Here is a 21240-nt window from a genome sequence, read left to right as displayed (position 1 = left end):
GGGGGGCGTGCGGTTGGGAGATGAATGAAAATCCTGGCAGAAAGAACAGAAGCTCCCTTGAAATGCTGGCTCAGAAGTAGTCCTTTAAGTCTCTCTTGCATAGTTTAAAAAAAAATAAATCATACAAACAACAAACAAACAAAAAAGCCCTTTTGAGTAACCTAGCAAAACAGGCCATTGCAGACATGGAAGCATTGCTATTCCTCAACTATTTTTTCCATTTTAGAACATGTTCCTACAGCCTGTGCGAGGGTGGATGCATTACGATCTCATGGATACCCACGAGAAGCACTGAGGCTAGCAATAGCTATTGTTAATACCCTAAGAAGGCAGCAGCAGAAACAGCTGGAAATGTTCCGGGCTCAGAAGAAAGGTAAATGTGGCAAAGGAAATAACACCACCAGACTGAGACTTTGCATGAGAAAACCAGTGTTGAAACTAAAGTGAAAGAGGTGACTTTTAACTCTTCCAGTTCAAATGATCATAGTGGTGATGTCACATTCTGGATGTCAGAGGTTTTCTTTACACTTACAACTATTCATGTACTACAAACATACAATTCATGCATTACAAATCTTCCTTCAATGTAACAACACATTAATACCCATGAACTAGGGATATACCAAATCCATGTACTATCAACATACCCTCCATGTACAACAACTAACCTATTCATGCCCCAAACATATAACATTGAATGTACTAAGCATCCTACTCCCAACCTAAGGCATATCCTCCTAGTCAACAACTCTACTTTGAAGTCTCAATAAAGCAATAGTCCCACCTTAACAGCCACCTCAGACCTAAACCATTCCCATCCTCGAAAATATACCTAATATCCTTATAGTGTACAGAAGTGCTTCAATACAACTTAAAGAATGGTAGCTGTACATATCAATTACATATTTCCTGCTGTCCCGGTTTCTGAAGAACAAGGTTATCTATTAATTTAGCTTCTCACGTGAAATTAGCAACCCGGTGTCAGTAAGATCCATCACACCTAGCTTCAGGCCCATTCTTTCCCCCTAAACCCCTCGCCCTACTTGCACTTCTGCGCCTCTGGTTCCTATGAGTTGTAAGCTGTGCAGGACAAAGGTTCTGTTCTGCCTTTTGCAATATGTGTGGTATGATGAAGCCCTTATCCCAATCATGGTTTTGGTTGCACAGTGAAAATACTCACCCTGTGTAATTTACAGGCTTGTAAACAGAGCTTTGCATTTGGCATGTCAGGTGTTTAAAATTTTTTTTTTTGTATGATATGTAATTTAGCTGAACTGTATGTTTCTGAGGTGTAAGCTTAAAGCTGACTTTGAAAGTAACAATGAGGCAAGGTCTGCACTACAGAAATTCATCAAATTTAGCAGTTTGTTCCAAAAGTCTCTTACCATGCTTAAAATGTTAGTTTTTCTGGATAGAGATTACACTGGTTTTTATAAAATGTTCTGTGGTATTTCTCTAATGAGCACTACCCCTACTTTTTTTGAAGGAACCTTCTTTAGATGCAGTTTTTATGCCATGTGATCCTTGCTACCCAAAATAATCCTGCATTGAATTTTGTTGTTAGTTTGAAGAGGCAGTGGCAGAAGGGGATGGCTCTGTGGTTAAAGAATGAACATGGAAAAACTGGAATTTTCTCAGCTGCTACAAGAATACCTTAATTAAAGCTTTATTTTAGGTCTTCGTTTCTCCTCTTTAACTATGTGTATTCTTACACATTTTAGGCAATAATACCAGTGTGAAGTCGTATGTGTCAGTTTTTCAAGTGTGTCTCTTCTGTGCAGGTGTTTTCCCAGAAATGAGCTTTTAGAAGGCAAAGTAGACACCTGACTGAAAAAAAAAAAAAAAAAAATAGCTGGCAGTTCCAATGTGCCTCCATTTTTTTTTTTCTTTCCCATGGTACCTAAGGAATTAAGTTTTTTTGAGTGCTGTTCCGGATCCTAGATTTGAACAAAACTTAGAAGTCCTTTGTGTTATTACTTAGTAGAATTTAAGTATTTTATCATGTAATGTGTCTCCTTAACGACTGTTCCCTTAAAAGCTTTGCAGCTTTTCTAGCTTCTCAGACTATAGGGGTAACAAGAGAGGGGCATGATTATGTGTGTGGGAGGTGTGTGTGTGTGTGTACACCGCTGGCAGGTGTGAAGTGTCAGCAGCAAGGGTCTCCTGAAAGTATGCTGATTGTAGTACCGCTCCTTTTCATTAACAGTTGCTAATGAAGTATCTAGATATTTAGTACTTTAAGTTGCTTTCCCAGTGAACAGTTCCTATAGTTGTCAACTAATATTATGCTATTATAAATTAAAAATTGAGTGTATGAAATGTGATCCATCCTCCCCCAAAACAAAGAAGTTTTTCTATGTTGTCACTCACTGCTTTTTTATTTTTTTCCTCTTATGTGTGAAATTTTTCAAAACCACTATTTCAATACTGTAAAACGTGCGGTCTTCTCTAGGCAGATGAATTCTGTTGCTACAGCCTAGTTTTACGTTTTAGTTCAGCAAACACCACGTGCTCCTACTTAGCTTTTATGCATGTGACTGATCCTGATGTCTGTGGAACGACTTGCGTGATTTAAAGTTAAATGTCTATGACTGGAGGACTGAAGCCTTTGTTTGACATGACAGGATGAAGCTTGTTAGTAGGCACAATAGAATAAAGAGAACATAAGTGAGTTAGTAAGAAGTCACTGTGATTAATCCTTTTTGGTAATATTACTTGCTTCTGTCATCTTTAGTACATGCCATTTGTTAGTAAGACAGTCATTTACTTCTTTGGTTTTCATATATCAATGGCTTCTTTAAAAAAAAAAACCAAACACCCTACTCTCCTGACAGTGTGGCTGTGTTTCATTATGTAGCCCCACACATTTTAACAGACAAGAAGCAGGATTTAAAAGCTTTGTGATAATATGTATGGTTACTCAGAAAGGTGGCACTTGAACAAGAGAGAGGGGAGGCAGGTACAAGTTAGTGTGTAACAGGCAGAGAAGCAGAGCATCCCTAATGACTTGTATACAGCTTTTAAATGTTGACCCATAATGCATCTAACATCATGATTCAGTTGTGTGTATGTCTAGGAAGAAAAAAAAATTGGGAGTTGGAGTCAATGGGGAGATGTTGCCATAAGAAAAAGGGATTTGGGGAATCTCTAATATCTGTTATCACAACTGCTTCCTTTAATTCACTGTGCTAAACAATTTTTTCATGTTCTAACTGAATGATGGATGAGTGTTACAAAACAAAGTATCTGTGAAGGTATTTGTTGACCGAAGTTTTAGAATGACAAAAAATGTACTTGATCCATTTAAAGGACAATTTTTTTCTTGTATACCTCATTTAAACATTTTATTCTTTTTAAGGGAGCTGTCATCCTGAGTTTATTACTTTAATAAATACTTAGATGCAGGATAAGCTCATGTTTTAATTTATTAGTTTGGAACGTATTTTAGAATATTTTCATTTATTTCAATGCCATCAGATTAACTTAAAATGTAAAAATGGTACTGTGTCTTTTTGAGTGAGGAAACTTGTGTATATTTTACAAAAAATCTTTGCTATAATTTTTCAGCAGACATTTTCAGAAGAGTTACTGATATTGAGTAAGAGATTTCAAAACACACTGCAGTTGAACTTTTTGACCCATAATACACTTTGCTAGTGCTCAGAATGTTTGGCTTTCTCTTTTTTTCATTTTTTTTTTCCTATTAACGTATTCACATGAATTCACCCTGAAAGATACTATTTTCTCCTTCTAATCAGAAGCTACTGGAAATATTTTGTACTGAGAGCATTTTAATCAGTTTTACTTTTATAATTGTTTTGAGGGGCTAACATGCACTCTCTTTTCCTCCTTCAATCTTTTCTGTCACAGAACTTCTCCACAGAGGAGTAACCTCAATAACAAATCTTGAAGGTTGGGTGGGACACCCTTTGGACCCTATTGGTACCCTCTTCAGTAGCCTGATGGAAGCCTGCAGGGTAGATGATGAGAACTTCCATGGATTTTCAGACTTCACGGGTAAGGCCTACTAAAGGAATCAACCTTCTATACATCTTCATTTACTGGAGGCATTTTTCTATCTTGCCTTTCTGAATCTGCTTCAAAGCCAGTGTTTTTATAGTATAAGAACTTATATTTGCATTCCTTAAGAAAACACAAGGGACAGAAAATGCTTAAAGTAAAATATGAAAACATTTAAAAAATTACCAATTGCTCATTCTTAAGACAATTCCATATTTCACACCTGAAATTAAACCAAATAAGACTTTATAGCAGCAGCAGCGCTCTCCACATACATTGCTCTGTCCTCTGAGAAACTGCAGGAAATCACAGAATTGCTGAGGATGGAAGGCACCTCTGGAAACCATCTAGTCCACCTGCTCTTCTCAGATCAAGGTGACCTAGAGTGGGTTGCCCAGGACAGTGTCCAGTTTGGTTTTGAATGACTCCAAGAATGAACACTGTACAACCTCTCCTGGCAACCTTTTGCAGTGTTCAATCACCCTCACAATAAAAAAAAGTGTTTTCTTATGCTCAGATGGAATTTCATGTATTTCAGTTTGTGCCCATTGCCTCTTGTCCTGTCACAGGATACCACTGAGAAGAGTCTGGCACTGTCTTCTTTACATTCTCCCATCAGATATTTATACACGTTGGTAAGATCCTCCTGAGCCTTCTCTTTTCCAGGCTAAATAACTCCACCTGTCTCATTCTCATATGAGAGATGCTGCAGTCCTTTAATCATCTTTGTGGGCCTGCACTGGATGTGCTCCAGTATATCCATGTACTGGGGAGATCACAGCTGGACATGACACTCCAGGTGTGGGATCACCAGTGCTCAGCAGAGGGAAAGGATCACCTCCCTTGACCTGCTGGCCATGCTCCTCATGCAGCCCAGGATGTTACTGGACTTCAAAGCTACAAGTGTACATAATACTTAAAACTGATGACAAAACACTTAAAACTGATCACATACACGGCCCATAAATGATATGAATTGGAAAGCAGTGTTGCAGTATTGAGACATGATTTGGGATAGGATGTATATGCCTATTTTAATTTCAGTATTTGCTTCCTAGAAGCTTAACTGATTAATTCCTTGTTCTCAGTCTCTTTCTACCTCTGCAGTAGCTTCTTATGACCACCTTATCTGTGTGGACAGAAACTGGATTCATTCCTTTACCTGCAGCTCTTTTATATGCACATCCACAGTCTTCTTGGAGCTTTGCCTCAAAACTCCTTTTATTCAATCAGATTTTCTTTGGTAAATTTCTAATCCCCAATTCTGGAAGAAATTTTAATTAAAAGAAATCAGAAATCAGATTCTTTTAAATCATAAAAATACAGAACAGTGTGTGTTGAAAAGTAACTTTCTCCTACACACTCATATACAATCTGCCAAATGCATTCAGCCTTCCCATTCGCTGCAGTTGTCTCTCTCCTTATATCCGTCCATTATAACTTTTTGTTCCCAGATTAGACTAAACTACTACAGGTTGGAATAGCGTTTTGTCATATGGTGTGTCTGTGAAGTGCCAAATGAATTGGTAATACTCTTTAAAGCAGTTTATGGCTTGGTCTGTGTGGAATTTACATGTAATCTTTACTAAAAGTAGGATTTCTAGTGTTAATAATACACATTTTTATCATAAATACAACTGTAACAAAGCCTAAAAAGAGCGCTAGTAAACAGGGAATGGTTTCAAGTTGTGGAGTTCCCAGGCCTATTGTATCTGCACAATCCTAGTATCTTCAGCCAAAATCTCTGCAGGTGTACAGCACCTTTCGCTTCCTCTTACACATCAGGGCTTTAAGGAGATACAGAGATGGGTGGGGGGAAAAAAAAAATTTACATGGATCTTCCAATTTTGGTTTCATTAACACAAAGCTGGAGAAACCACCTTTCTCTAAACCATGCAGTTTAAAAATGAAAACCTTTATTTTTACTTGAGTGGGTTATTTAAAACCTAATTGTTTTGTGTATTTCTGCTATGTGGAATTGGACGGGATATTTTAGATTGGATCACTGGATGTTGAGGTTGTGCTAATTTAAATAATTTTTTTAAAGTAATACTAATAGAGGAAGCATTTCTATATATGTCATTGTAGGCAGATTATGGGTTAGAATGATTTGTTGATGTGTTTTTCTTTGTGTCACCCCTTACAGAGAACATGGGGCAATACAAATCTTTGGAGTACCAGCACCTGCCTGCACACAAGTTCTTAGAAGAAGGGGAATCTTATTTAACACTGGCTGTGGAAGTAGCATTGATAGGGCTGGGACAGCAACGAATAATGCCAGATGGCTTGTATGCACAAGAGAAGGTTTGTCGAAATGAGGAGCAGCTCATTTCTAAGCTACAGGAAATTGAGTTGGATGATACTCTGGTGAAGATTTTTCGAAAACAAGCAGTCTTCCTATTAGAAGGTAGCTCAATATAGATGCTAACTGCTTCTTTAAACCGTCTGCACTTAGACAAGCACACAGAACTAGTACTGCTGTGGAAACTGCCTTATATACTTCTGATGTTTCTTTGAAATAGAACTGCAGCAAAATTTAGTTTCCAGGCGCTTAAGAAAATCAAACATACTTCACATATCCCATGTCTGTAGACATAAGGCATCTTTTGACCTATAAGCCTTTTGGTTTAATTTTAATTACGTTTTGTTCCTTAGATTTGTTGCTTGTCATGCTCTTTAAGTATTCTGATTATACAACCCAGGCTCACAGTTGAATAATACAGACATCAGTTACCATCAACAGTTATTGGGTAGAAAAATTCGAAGTGTTTCTTATACCCTGAAAAAGAGACTGGCAGCTTTGTAAATGTAGAAAGGTTTTTACCTCTCTTCCCAGGTGAAGAGCTCAGAAAATTCACTTAGAATTGCTGGGACAAAAATGTAACATTTTATTTGTAGCAGGTAGGAAAATTACTTGCTTTTTGACATTTATATCGTGTGTGAAAATTTAAATATGTTGTTAAATCTCGAGTCTTAAGGCCTGGTCTTGTGACTGAATTTTGACCAAGACAAACAATTTGTGTTTGGGAATTAGCTGGTGTGTTGCAATGAAATCTGTACAAAAAAGTGCATACTTTTGTCTTAGCTTTTAAAAAAGCTTAACATGCAGCACTTAAGCCTCATGTTCAGCGAGTAGTCTCATGGGTTCTGAGGTTGTCTTTTTGGTTTTCTTTAAATGAAAAAACTTGAGAAACCAATTAGCCAAAGGCATGGTCCAAGTTTTCAGTGCTTGCTCAAGGGATGGTGGGGAGTGTAGTACTGCTTTAGGTAAGTTGAGAAGACTGTAATACAGCAGTCAGGTTTTGCTTTTTTTCTGTAAGACATTTGTCTCTTAAAACTTCCTCTTTAATGGAAGAGGTCTAGTATGTTGTTTAGGGTTCTCTGCTTTGAGTCACTGTTTTTGCCCAGATCCTTAAAGACTTTGGTACCTACTGATGGTGCTATTTGAGAAGCCACACCATGGGGAAAGTTTCCATTATGGCATGGCTGTACTGCTGCTTTCTGGCCTTTGGACAAGAACAGCTGTTTGCCGGATCCAGCTATTAACCACGATACAGGGATCCTGTGGATTATAAAATCAATTTGCCGCATCTGTTTACTGGTAGGGATGTTTTATGAGGAAAAAGGCAGGATTTCCCTGATAATTTTAGTTTACTGAAATTCTGTTAATATTTTCTTAGAGTATTAAACAAGTGATCATAGCAGGTAACCTGCTAATATAACTACCTACAAAATTGCTGTGGTGAGCAATGTGCGATGATGGTTTTGTATTCCTGTGTGCAGAGAGATCTTTTGTGCAATAGCTTCAATTTACTCCAGGTTAGGCTGAAACTGCCAGCTCACATGGAGGAAGAATACTGCAGTGGTTTAAGATGCTAATCATATAAATTGTGGTTTTATAGTTAAAGTCCTGTAGATACAATAAAGAAAGCTTAATCCAATATTAAGCTGGTTTATATGCTGTTAATGCAGATTAATGCATGCTGTATGCAGTTACCATTTGAGTGCGTGGGAAAGCAGAATATAAGACTGTTTTGCAAGAACTGTTCTAATTTTTTGCTTGACTGCTAAGTTAATGGCAGAATATATTTTCATATAAATGCTTTGTCATGTATTCTTTGTGTCCTAACTGAGTTCCTGTCTGGACCACCAACTGGCAAACATATATGAAATGGCTTCTTTCACTGAAGCAATGCCAGCTGGGTTTGAATGGCTTTCAACTTCATTTTAAATGATTGAGACACACTGTCACCTACTAAATCTTCATTGATGTTTCCTCTATATTCAGCCCCAGTCTTCAGAAAGGCCCACCTATGGAGCTCAGAATTTTTTCATGCGTAGTGATTTTATCTTTGCATGTTGTGTGCTAAAGCATCAGTCAGAAAAACATTGCTGAAACAGCTTGGCTGTTTCTCCTCATCTGCTCTCCCCCGTCTGCTTCAGTATAGTCAGCCGTATTAGTTTGATCTGCTCCTGGAGGCATTTTAAATGACACAGGTGACTCCAAAGCAAAGCGTGCTCACATGGTCATCTATCCATCCATCCAAGTGTGGTGGGTTGGAGTCTCTAGTAGAAGTAGTAGTAGTAGTAACTTCTGGGACTGCTGGCTGCTATCTGTGCAATAATAGTCCAGTATTACTTAATGTAAAATTCTTATTCTCTATCTTGCAACATTTAATGCCTGAACCTCTAGTTGCTGAAGTCAAAAACTGTTTCACCCAGTTTTCTGGTTAACAGGGATAACAGTCTTAAGGTTGCAGGAAAGATGTAAAAATGGGCTTCATGTGCACCGTGAACATTCAGAACTCGGCAAGGAAATAGTTGCATTTAAACTTTTTTTGTTGTCAGTCTTGACTCTGCTGTTACAAAGTCGAAATACTAGACTATCTGTTCTGAGTGTGAGCAAAATCCATTGCCCCCAAAATGGGAACAGTTTTCCAACAACAAACACAATTTTTAAGATCACGTGGCTATAATGGACTAACAAAACCAGCTTTTCTGCAAGATCTGACCTAGTCTTCTTGGGAGACTAAGTCCAGACCAATGGGTTATTTAAATGCTTAATGTCAGGTGAGAAGTTAATAGGGATCAAATATTCCTATGGTGGTGGGTTATGTAACTTCAATTAAAGATACACATTTTTCCACTGTAGCCACTCTTTTTTTCCTTGGATTTATGATAAAGCAGTCATACACTAACAGGTTCCATAGAGATTAGTGTGCACAGTGTAACTGTGTGGAGGCAAATGTAGGATTATCACTTTCTACTTTTGCATGCCATAGCCTTGCTGAATGAGCCCCATTCTGTCATTCATATGCACACTGGTAGTGTGCTTAATACTATACAATTTGCAGTCTGTCTTGTTGGCTCAAAGGATGTATGATGTTTCACACACTTGTAATACGTTGTATATATGTGTTATACATGTAATACATTTCACAGAAAATAGCAATACAACTTTAACTGTTGTACAGCAAAATCTGTCTCTGTAGACCAATTCTATTTGAAGGTATAATGAATGTTTTAAAAGTCTAGAAGTTGGGTTTTAGCAGTATGTGAAGATTGACATTCGTTTTCTCTTTCTCACAGCTGGACCATACAGTGGTTTAGGTGAAGTTACCCATCGAGAGAGCGTTCCAATGCACACGTTTGCCAAGTATCTCTTCACCTCTCTCCTACCTCATGATGCTGAATTGGCATACAAAACTGCACTGAGAGCCATGCGGTACGTATTCACAAGGCATCTACTAAAAGCATAAATAGTGGTTTGGAAAGGGGGGCAAAGCTTGGTGATCAAGAGCTAGTCTTTTTTTTTTTTCTGAAAAGCATTCTTCCCTTTAAGAAGAAATTAGTTTGGTTCTGTCATCTGTAAAAATAATTGGTTTCTGTAGTAAGTGCATCGTATAATCGTTTATAAATGTACAATTAGTGTTTATCTACAACTGTAAAATGGCATTGTCTGATACAAATCCTTCTAGAATCCCACTCTTGGGGCACGTGGTTCTGTGTTAAACAGTAACAGCTTTAGCACATGCGTTCTCTCAACCATTTGGTTGTGTGTGATGATATTGGTGAGGAAATGAGAAAAGAGGCATCTCACTGGCACTCAGGATCATCTGCTGCCTACCCTGTTCAGCAGGACTATTTGTTCCAGCAGCTGTCTTTATAAATTAATTCTCAAAGATAGATTTGAATCCATATGGTGTGGTCTGAGCCAGTGCTTTTTTCTTGTACTTCATAACAAAGTAGTCTTGTCCCCTTCTGCAGGAATATTCAGATTTAAATGGAGTATGTCATATGACAACAAAATGTCTGACTTGCATTCCATTTACCTTCAGGAAAAAGATGTTTCTGAGGAAATGCTCAGTGTCCACACAGGTCAATGACCCATGATGGCAGCTCAGGAGTGTTGTACCTCTCTGTATTCAAAATAACCTTTTGCTGTTTCATTTTTTGAATGCTCTTTTAGTGTGTGGAACACTCAGAATGAAATCCTTGGAAGCTGAGACCATAAAGCCTTTCATGCATACACTTTAGGTCTGCAAGGATAGGGTTATGCTATCCCTGATTGTCACTTCTGTCCACAGTTCTCTGCTCATAGCACTGAAACATGGAGCAGAGCCTTGGAGATATAGATCTGCAGTGACCTAGCTGACTGCTCACTTGGAATCTGAACTTGGATGTTTGGCTTAGTTTCACTGATCCCTTGTAGAGCCTGAATGTCACCCAGGCTTTGGGAGCCAGACTTTAATGGTGATGTTTAATCACAAGGTAGCTTTGCTAAAACCTAGTAAATAACTGAAGTTTGAAAGGGGGAAAAAAGAAGTTAAGAATGCTAAATCTGCTTGTGCTTGTTCTGATGTTCCCTAATCTTGCCAAAATAGTGTGAAAGCCACCAGTTCACAACAGCATTTCTTCTCACAGGAGAACCTAGAAATTCAGTGTACAAAAGATTTCCCTGAAACAGCCTCTTTATTTCATGCTCTGTCCATTTACTGTTACTTATAACTTAATAATCACTTTTTGCATTAGTGTCCTGGTTCAACTAGGATAGGGTTAAGTTTCCCCAGCAGAGAGAGAGGTGGAAGGGATCTCCAACCGCGTTATTCATACCATGCTGATGTCAGGTCCAGGGGTGGGAAACTTCGACTTTACTTTCTCTTTGGCTTTTTGGTGGTGGGACCCCACGCGTCGGCTTTGTTCCGTGACCATTTTGCAGTATTTCTCTGTATAACTTTTGTCTTGTTCACTGTTATTGCTGTTTGTCATCATTGCCACTGTTGTTGTTCAGATTGTTTTATCACACTGTTGTATTAAATTTCTTCTTATTTTAACCCGGGTTTGTGCCTCACTGCCAGCCTGACCGGCTGAGGGTGAGGGAGGGGTAACAGCAACGGGCTCTCCGGTCCCGGCAGGGCTTAAACCACAACAATTAGGTAGTTGGGATTTTTACTATTTATTGAAACCATCTAATAATGCATCTCTCCCCCTGCCCTCTGTTTATGCTTGAAAAAAATCAGCTGAAGAAGTCTTTTTTTTTTTTTTTAACTTTATCATGCACATACACGTGTCTGAAAATGCTAATATAACCTACTGGTAGTTATTTATATGGTGTGTTGTATTCATATATGCCTGCTAGATACCTACAATATATTCAGAACTATGTTTCTCAGGAACCTACAGAAAGCTGATGGAACTTAAAACTCTCTTACTGCAAAAAAGGCATGCACTCCAGTTACTTAAAGAACTTACGTATTTAAGTTCAAGAAATTGTAACACATTTAAATTAGCTTAGTCCATAAGAAATACTCTATCACAGAAAATTATAATGCATTGGATTTTCAGTATTCAGTAGTTGCAATTTTATTGTCAAAAGAGATCCAATTTTCTTTGTCCTCCCAGGTGACTTCCTTCTAGAAAATCAGTTGCATATGAAAGCTGGTAGAAGCAGAACTCGGATGTTAATCCTGATAAAGAAGCTAAGCACCAGAAAGGCTCTTCTGGACATTCATATTACTATTATTTGATGTCTCATTGACCATTCATGTCCTGAAACTGCTTAATTGTATTGAATAAAAATGCCTAGTTTTATTCACTCCTGCCTTTTGCATTGGTATTTATATAGTATCTGGTGTACTGCTTCTATCTAGTGTGTTGTAAGGGCCATCAGTTGAGTCTCTGTTGGTGTAGTCACTTGTGTTGCAGTAGTCAGCAACAAACACATTAATTTGAATTTTCTAAGTATGGATCCTTATTCACAATAAGACTGTTGTAGATTGCATACTCAAGCGAAATTTTTGCTTCAGGACTAGAAAAATGGAGTCTGAAAAGTAATGTTGGTTGAGGAAACTTCCTTTGTCACTGCTGTTTGGGACACTAACATCAGACTAGTACATTATAAAACGTTGGTAGGCTAAAGTTTAAGGACTTCAAAAAGTAGTCAGCTGAACAGTAAAATGCCATTTCTGGACATAAATACATATATGAATTTACTTCAAGGTCAAAATCTGGATGACTTTTTAAATATACCTCTCCTTTACTTAAAGCATTTGTAAGTGAAAAAAGTCTGTTCCAAATACTGAAAAATATTTACATGTTATCAGTATATCCTTCCTGAGGGCTGTGGTTCAAAGACAAGGCAGGGAGGAAAAACTTCATCTCTCTGCATGATATAGAAAGTCTCTGCTGCCTTGGCTAATGGAAATCTTAGTTGTACTGTGAATTCCTGCAGATGCCTACTTTGACAAAAGGACTTTTAAGGTTTTTTTTTTTTTTTTTTTTTTTTTATAGCCAAAAAAGGCACATTTCATAAACGAGGTCAAGTGTTCCAGCTTTAGTTTTGCTCATGAGTAAGCTAATGTAATAATGATTTAATGAAAGAGGATTTCTTCCTTATTTCAGGTTGCTAGTATTGGAATCTACAGCTTCTTCAGGAGACATGTCCCGCCCACACCACATTGCATCAGTTGTTCCAAACCGGTATCCCCGCTGGTTCACCCTAAGTCACATTGAATCCCAGCAGTGTGAGCTGGCATCAACCATGCTAACAGCAGCCAAAGGTACATTGGTGTCAGTTATGTACTCAGCTAAATGTATGCTTTTAATATTGCATGGAGTAAACAGATTATAAAACTTGTGTTTAGGAACCCAAATTGCAGTCTGACAGGAGTTTGAAATGGGTACAACAAACTGAGCTGGCTTAAACCTGTCAGTTAATTTTCAAGCAAAGTAGTTAAGCTAGCTAGATGGTAGCCAGAGGCTGATGAGACAGCTTTTTGTTCTTCTGACACAACATAGACTGTGAGACCCAGGAGTAGACAAATCACTTCTAAAATTGACAAATCAGGATGACTTTTGGCCATGTACTGCACTAACACCATCAGGCACTGGAGGAGTTTGTGCTGTCTTGTATCTTTCATTCATATGTAATTTAATTATGGAAGGTTTCTAAAAACAAAGTCTAAGTGAAACATCATACTGTTTCATAGCAATGGCAGACTCAATTATAATACATCTCAGGATGTTTTGGGAGCTTGTTCTGTTTTGGTGATTCTGTTTACACCTTGCAGGTGATGTTCGGAGGCTGGAAACAGTGTTAGAATCTATCCAGAAAAATATCCACTCCTCATCACACATCTTCAAACTTGCCCAGGATGCATTTAAAATAGCAACACTCATGGACAGCTTGCCAGACATCACTCTTCTGAAAGTTTCTCTGGAGTTGGGCCTTCAGGTATTTCCTTTATTCATTATTATTACAGTAGAAGAAAGGAGTTTGACCCAATGTTGATTGGATTAACTTTTAAGCACTGAGGACGCTATCTGGAATTCTTAGATTCTGTTTTCAGATACAAAGCTCAGTGGACTGATAAGCACAGACCAAGGGTCTACACAGCTTCTTTGTGCCATTCAGGTGGAAGAGTGCTGGGAGTGGTTGGCTGCAGGGCACTCTTCTGTTCAGGGGTGAGAGAGGACCAGTACAGTGGATTCAGAAGTATATGTAGGGCTGGCTAGAAAGCAAAATTATTTTGCTTGCCAGAAATGCACTGTATTTTCTGCATGGCCTTGAGGGATTTCTTACCATTTTTTCCCTTCCTTTCCTCTAAATGAGATTTGGCAGTGCTTGTTGAATTACTAGAGAGTGCCAAGGTCAGCCATAATGATCTATTTCTAAGGCAGACTGTGCTAACAGCAGCGCTCTCACTTTCTTAATCTAAATCCTGTAGTCCACAAGATGTGGGATGGTCAGATGCATCAGACTCAGCTTGATCAGAACTGAACATCAGATCAGTTTTCAGGCTCCTAGGAGAGACTTTGCAAGCTAAATGGAGACAGCTAACTTTTAGGTATCTGGAGTAATATTGCCTGACACTGATGAATCTTAGAGTTTACACAGTTCATTTCAACAAAAATAAATCTCTTCATCCCTCTTCAGGGAGTTCTTCAAAAACATGCAAAGATCAGAAAACCATTTATTACTTTGCTTCAGTAAACAAAGCTCCAAAGACTGCTGGGGAAAGGATATTATCCCAGTTGCTTCTCATGCCAAAGAAAGGTACTATTTGCCTATTCTAGACGTTTAGAAACTAAAGTCTTTAATCAGAAGGCTGAGATTATGTATGCTTTGTTAGCCTTTCATATTCCCAAGGTTGCTGTGGAAATCTGCTGCTTCTTTCACTTCTTGGTATGTTTCTGCCTTAAATGTTTGTTTACTTGAGAGAGAGAAAAATCCTTATAATTGACCTGTGTGTCAGCTCAAGTATTCACCAAGTATCATTCAGTGGTAGCAGTGCACCTACATGAACACTGTGTTCATGTATACCCTTTTGTGGTTGGTGGTGTGATCAGAATGTCTTCAGTGAGATCTAGTGAGAGAAATATCACAAACCCTTACTTTCTCCTCAATCCCAGGGTTTGGAGCAAACTGGTGTAGAACTTGTCCACTGTTCTGTCCCAAGGTTATGAACATGTTTTAAGAATCTTAAAGGTAGTTTGCTTTCCAGAAGGAAGATGTGTAGCAGTTTTCTGGTAGTCACTCACAGCTGTGTAGATTTCTACACAGGTGCTTCCCCTTCAGGCTTAATGGCAATTAGATTGTCTGTATTCACTATGTAGTATCTGACTACTGATAAAATTTATGTGCCCTAGAAAACTTTCTCACCTCATGTGGTAAACTAAATAGCAGTGTCCTCACAGGTGTACTGTTCTGCCTCAGCTACAGCAATGACAAGTTGGCTTGGTTTGACTGAGATGATACCAACAATTTCACAACTTTGATATTTGGATCTCTGTGACAGAAAAGCCTCTTACACTACCCCCAAATCTAGAACAATGTATAGACTCCTGGGTTCTTTCTGCCTGTTTCCAGTGGCAGTATGTTTTACGTGACTCAGGAAGGGAAGACTTTTAAAGTGGCTGAGGAGAGAGGTCATCAGCATGGCTGGGTGGGTGTGGAGCATCTCAGGTGTATTCTGACCTTCAGAACCTTATTTGCACAGATGCTGTAAGATCTGCAGCTACAGGAGGGGCTTCTATTCTTCTGCTTGCCAGTTGTATGCTACATTAATGCAAGTATTACTGCACACATGCAAACAGGTACTACTGGCAGAACTGCTGAGCAAGTCAGTGCAGGCAATCACTCAGTGTGTATTTGTGCAAGTGATGTCCTTTTTCCCCAAAACGTGTGAATAAATTAATAAATAAACCTCCTTCCAGTGTGCATGGCAAAGAGGTTTCACAGTGGTATGGAAGCTAATTGTTGGTTTGCCGTTTCTTACCTCTCTTAGGGGTGGTGAGATCTTCTCTTCCTCTGTAAGAAATGTTTATAAAAATCCATCAAGGCAAAGTCAAGGTTATTCTGTGTGGAAGAGAGCTTGGCTTTGAGATAAACTGTGTAATTCCCAGGGACTACTTGTAATTTTCAGACTTCTTGACTTGTTAAGAAGCTCTCTTCAATTGGCAGCACAGATCTTGGCCAGGTGTGAAACCCCTCTTTTAGAAAGAAGTACCTCAGGAATGTATTGATCAAAAGGGAAATAGTTCTTTGACTACATATGCTACAGTGTAAATTAACTTCAGCCCTTCCTTGGTCAGGACATAAATGCATAATTTATTTGAAATCCTTGGGGTTTTTTATCTTCAGTAAAGGGCCTCTGTCTTGCTGTTCTTGGCTTGTCAATTTAATCAAATGAAAGAAACCTAATTCCAGAGTAGTTTGTCAAGAAACTTTTCTATGTCAAGAAACTAGATGCGGTATTCCTTTTTTGCTCTCAAGTTAGGACTGTCTACACTGGAACTATTACTGTGCCCACTGTGTGTGCTGAAGGCTCTTGTGACTGCTGATCCTGTTATAGACGACCAGAGTGATGGAAGTCATCAAAGACTTTCAGACAAGTCATCATTAACACTGTTTTGGGTGGTTTTTATCTCCTTCCTTCCTTCCCTCACCAATAGCAGAATTTAGTCCTTTACCCTGTGCTTTCTCTTGTGTTCACTCTACTTAGGGGAAGCTGAAAATTCATCATGGATATTGAAAAGAATGTTAGTCTTCAATGTGTGTGTGCATCAGTACAGGAAGTCGCCTAGACTTCTTTGCTTTGATGGACAGAATGAGACAAATAATAACACTCCAAAGCATTTTGACACGGGGCTGCCTGGTTTTCTTCCAGAAAGACTTCCAAGCAAAGACCTGTTCCGTGATTTACCTTAGCTGTATTTTCATATTTTAAAAAGTGTTGGGTTACTCCTTACAGATGCTTGCTTTTTCTTTCAGAATGGTATTCTCCGGTCTAGCACTTAGATTACTGTTCAGTTAAAGTGATATAGCAATGTCTGAGGCCAACAAAGCTGGCCTTATCCTGTATTTTGAGTGATGTGTAACCTGTCACTGGGGTCTCGAGGTGAGAATGTTTGGAGGCCAGCTTGGAACCACTCTTGTTTTTTTATAACCAGACTTAAAGATCATATGTGTACTTGTGCTTCTTAGCAATTGTTCCATCTTCTTAATTATCCTATCGACAGCATAGGACTAAAGGAGATGGCAGGAGTAACAAATATGACAGAGGGCTACATGCAACTTTGAAGTAACCTTAGGATTGGGAGGGGTTATGCTGCTGACTCCAAGCTGTTTTGTGAGTGCATTTGTTGAGTTTAATATGTGAAGATCATAACTGAGAGCTCTGATTGACCTATTATGGTTTTTTTTTAATTGCCTCAAATAATAATACCATAGTATGATCACTGATACTGTAAGGGGGAAACTGCTTGCTGCCTTCGTCTGGGTATCTGTGTGGTCTCTCCAGGTTGCTGAAGCAAGCTCTACATGCAATTTCCATGAAGTGTTTGTTTTACTGAATAAACATATTTGCCCATGTTTTGAGAAACAACTACAAGTGGTGTAAAATATGGGTGCTGCTATCAAAGTTTAAAGTCCTTTTTCTAGGATTCAGATGATTTTGTGGTGGACCTTCTTTGCAGGGACTCCTCACAGAGAGAAATCAGTGCCGTGGCCTTCTTAATACCTGAATATATCTGGAATTCTATATATATCTTTTCAGAATAAGCAGCCAGTCAAATCACAGTATACTAACTCCTTTCTGTATTGTTGAAGTCAATGAAAAGAAATGCAGATGAGGGAAAAATTAAAAGGGATTAGTTTGCCCAACAAGAATCGATGCATTTCCACTTTAACAACTACTGTGCATAGAAGGAGGAAATATGATATAATTTAATTTGAATAATTGGTAATTGATTGGGCCTTTTTTTTGTTGTTTAGGGGAGAGCTTTTTTGTGGGTTTTTCTTTCTTCCCCATGGATAAAACAGTCTCTCTCCTCTAGCCTTGAAGGATGTGCAGTTGGAATTGCCCTCTGCATGCTATTCTGAGGTAGCTGAGCAATATTTTTCAAATCTTTTGACACAAGCTAAAAAAGAGGTAACAGAGTGGAAAGGGCAAGAGACTGCCATTTTGAACCTTACTATATCTGAGTAACTGAAAAATCCCTAACTTGGTATTTGCCTTTGTTTACAATAGGATTAATTTGGGGTTTTTTTGGTGTTGTTTTAATAGGTGATGCGGATGACACTGTCAACACTGAATTGGCGACGGCGGGAAATGGTGAGGTGGTTGGTAACATGTGCAACAGAAGTAGGTATGTTCTGAGATGCTTCTCTTGTCAGCTAATTTTAGAGGGCTTGATCTTGCTTGTCAACACACAGGTTCTACAAATGTCTCCTACTTTCTGTTTATCTATAACATTTCTTTGGTGAGAAGACATGGCAATGATGAGTGGATTTATTTAGGCACAAAGTGAGACAACAGTTGAGTAATGCCGTGTGACTTCTTCCCCTGGGGGCGTGCATAACCTATAGGAAATACTCCAGATTTTCCCTTGTTCCCTCCATGATGGGATTGGGTTTGAGGTTGCAGTAAAGAAAAGGCTCGTGGTTATGGGCTACACTGTGCTACAACTTTGCTTGCTCTGAAAGGCCAGGTGAGGCTTTGAAATGCAGGTGAGAGCACTGTCTGGTCAGCTGTGGGAAGAGGAACTAGAAAACAGGTGAATGAAATGCTGAGCATGCCTTCCACTCTGTGGTAGAGAGAATCTCATAAAGGGGGTTCTCATTGTTAGGGTCTTTTTAAGCCCCTTAGTAAACCCAGGTTTAGAGTGTAATGTATCTTTGTAACGTATCTGTGATGTGCAGGCCTCTCATCTGCACTATAAACAACCCAAATATGAATGTGCCCGTCATTCACTATGTAAGGTGAAAATAAGGTGTGACCAGAACCAGCCTTATGCTTAGAGGATAGCAGTGGGAGAACAGTGCACTCAGCAGGTCGTTCTGTTCATTTCTGGGCTTTGCCACAGATTTCCTGTGTTTCTTGATGAGGCATTCCTTAGCTTCTGTATTCCAGTTTACAGTCTCCTAAAATGAGGATACAGAATCTGAAAATGGAGATGAGTGCATTAAAAACTGTGTAGCTGTAAAAAAAAAAAAAAAAAAAAAAAAAAAAAATCAGCGGCTGTGGTAGTGGGGACAATATAAGTACTTTTGCTAGGGGAGCAGTTTTAATTGTCACCAAAGGTATTTCTGTAAAGCATGTTTCCCTACTGTATTTACTTCTTTTTCATACAACTGAGTTGGATTTTATTATATGATGTTTCTCGACTTTCAGAACGTCAGAGGATTGCTGCTGCTTATTCTCTGGATTACTTCATTCCTTTTTTTTAATACTTAACTGGGAAATTGTTGTCAGTAGCATGGGAAAATGCAGCTTGCCTTTGTCTGCCCTCAGCCAGAAAGTAGTTTGTGTCTGCAAATTTTCATGCAATGCTCTTGTTTTATTGCTTTTATATCTTTACTAAGACAATTATTGCTGAGGCTATCTTACAGATATTAGTGGCTGGGTATTATTCTGTGCAGTTGCATATCAGCAAATAAAATGCTGGGTTTAATACTGCTTTAGTTTACATATTCTAATGGAACTATCCTATAAAGAACCTATAATGTAATGGAAAGTACTCCTGAGACTTAATCAAGTTGGTAAAGCAAGGAATCTGTGTATTTAAATGAAGATCTGGTATTCTCTGGCTATGCTGAATTGTTGCACATGAGTGCAGGGGTGCACAGAAAACATCAGAGTCCTACAGAGAAAATGAGGACCTCTGGGTGTGGTTTAGGTGGGCTCACAGATGTGTGTAAACTGCCTCCAGCAATAATAAGGCACTCTAGTTGGCTATAAAGTTCAATTTATGAAACCCATTAGTCACTCTTCCCCCCTTCCTCCCCCTTTTGTCAAACACACAGAGAAACTCATGCATGGCAGAAAGAAAGTGATGCTAAGGAAAAATACCTATTTTAGATAATATCCAGTAGTTTGTATTGCTCAGAGTATTTCCCTTGATGTTCAGGTGCATATGAACTAGATATAAGATGTATCTGAAAAGCCTGTTGGGAGAAGAGGGGAGTTAGGATTATTTTTAAAGTATGCTTTTCGTGTTCTGTTAAGGTGTGCCATAGTGTTCTATTAAGAAAGCCATTTGGTTATACTTTCATATTCTTTTGTTCATGTGCTGTGCATTGAGATACACAGTGAGAAAAGAAGTTAAAATTGCCTTTTAAGTGTTCAATGTGAGGGCTGCCTTTGAGTGATGTGGTGAGACCAAATGAGCCAGAACTTGTTACCCAGATTGTCTTAAATAACTTAAGTAAAACAACTCAGTTGTTACACCCGGAAATTAAAGCTTATTTTACAGGCTTTTTTTGTTATTCTCTGCATTCCTTTGATTGCTACAGAGTTTGCACAGTAGCATTTGTTTTAATGTCCTTTTGCAGCCATGCTGTCTGGTTTAGCCCTTCTTGCTGAAGCACATCCCATTGATGTACTGGCAACCTCTCAGACTTTACTGCAAATGGATTCTCTTGCTGAACATCTGTATCTGCTAGGTTTTATCAGTTGTGGCTAATCCTTTCTTTCTCTTCCCCAGGTGTTTATGCACTGGATAGTATCATGCAGAACTGGTTTACACTTTTCACTCCAACAGAAGCCACTAGTATTGTTGCTACAACAGTAATGTCCAACAGCACCATTGTCCGTCTGCATCTGGACTGCCATCAGCAGGAGAAGTTGGCTGGCAGTGCTAGGACGCTTGCTCTACAGTGTGCCATGAAGGATCCTCAGAACTGTGCCCTTTCTGCACTGACCTTATGTGAAAAGGATCACATAGCTTTTGAGACCGCTTACCAAATCGTTCTAGATGCTGCTACAACTGGCATGAGCTACTCGCAGCTTTTTACTATAGCACGATACATGGAACACCGTGGTTACCCCATGCGGGCCTACAAGCTGGCCACTTTGGCCATGACACATCTCAACCTGAGTTACAATCAGGACACACACCCTGCCATTAATGACGTTCTGTGGGCATGTGCGCTCAGCCACTCCCTTGGGAAAAATGAGCTAGCAGCTATAATACCTCTGGTGGTCAAAAGTGTCAAATGTGCAACAGTACTGTCAGACATTTTGCGTAGGTGTACTTTGACCACTCCTGGCATGGTGGGGCTTCATGGAAGGAGGAACTCTGGTAAGCTCATGTCACTGGACAAAGCCCCATTACGGCAACTCTTAGATGCCACGATCGGAGCCTACATTAATACAACTCATTCACGTCTCACTCACATCAGCCCGCGACACTATAGTGAGTTTATAGAGTTCCTCAGCA

General features: G+C 39.0%; 1 protein-coding gene across 2 annotated transcripts in view; it reads left to right on the top strand.

Moving 5' to 3' along the window:
• ZSWIM6 (zinc finger SWIM-type containing 6) overlaps positions 1–21240 on the top strand; it is a 49734-nt gene that overhangs the window by 26616 nt on the left and 1878 nt on the right. For both annotated transcript variants that reach the window (XM_026865615.1, XM_026865616.1), the window contains 8 exons: positions 227–373; positions 3871–4017; positions 6167–6427; positions 9610–9745; positions 12922–13079; positions 13590–13753; positions 18087–18168; positions 20506–21240. The exon at positions 20506–21240 is cut by the window's right edge and continues 1878 nt beyond it. In XM_026865615.1, the coding sequence (XP_026721416.1) occupies positions 227–373; positions 3871–4017; positions 6167–6427; positions 9610–9745; positions 12922–13079; positions 13590–13753; positions 18087–18168; positions 20506–21240 (1830 nt within the window). The remainder of the gene's footprint in view (positions 1–226; positions 374–3870; positions 4018–6166; positions 6428–9609; positions 9746–12921; positions 13080–13589; positions 13754–18086; positions 18169–20505) is intronic.

The sequence above is a fragment of the Athene cunicularia genome (assembly GCF_003259725.1).
Source record: "Athene cunicularia isolate RWA chromosome Z unlocalized genomic scaffold, athCun1 chrZ_part1, whole genome shotgun sequence".
Taxonomy (NCBI): domain Eukaryota; kingdom Metazoa; phylum Chordata; class Aves; order Strigiformes; family Strigidae; genus Athene; species Athene cunicularia.
This window is presented reverse-complemented; position numbering and strand designations above follow the sequence as displayed.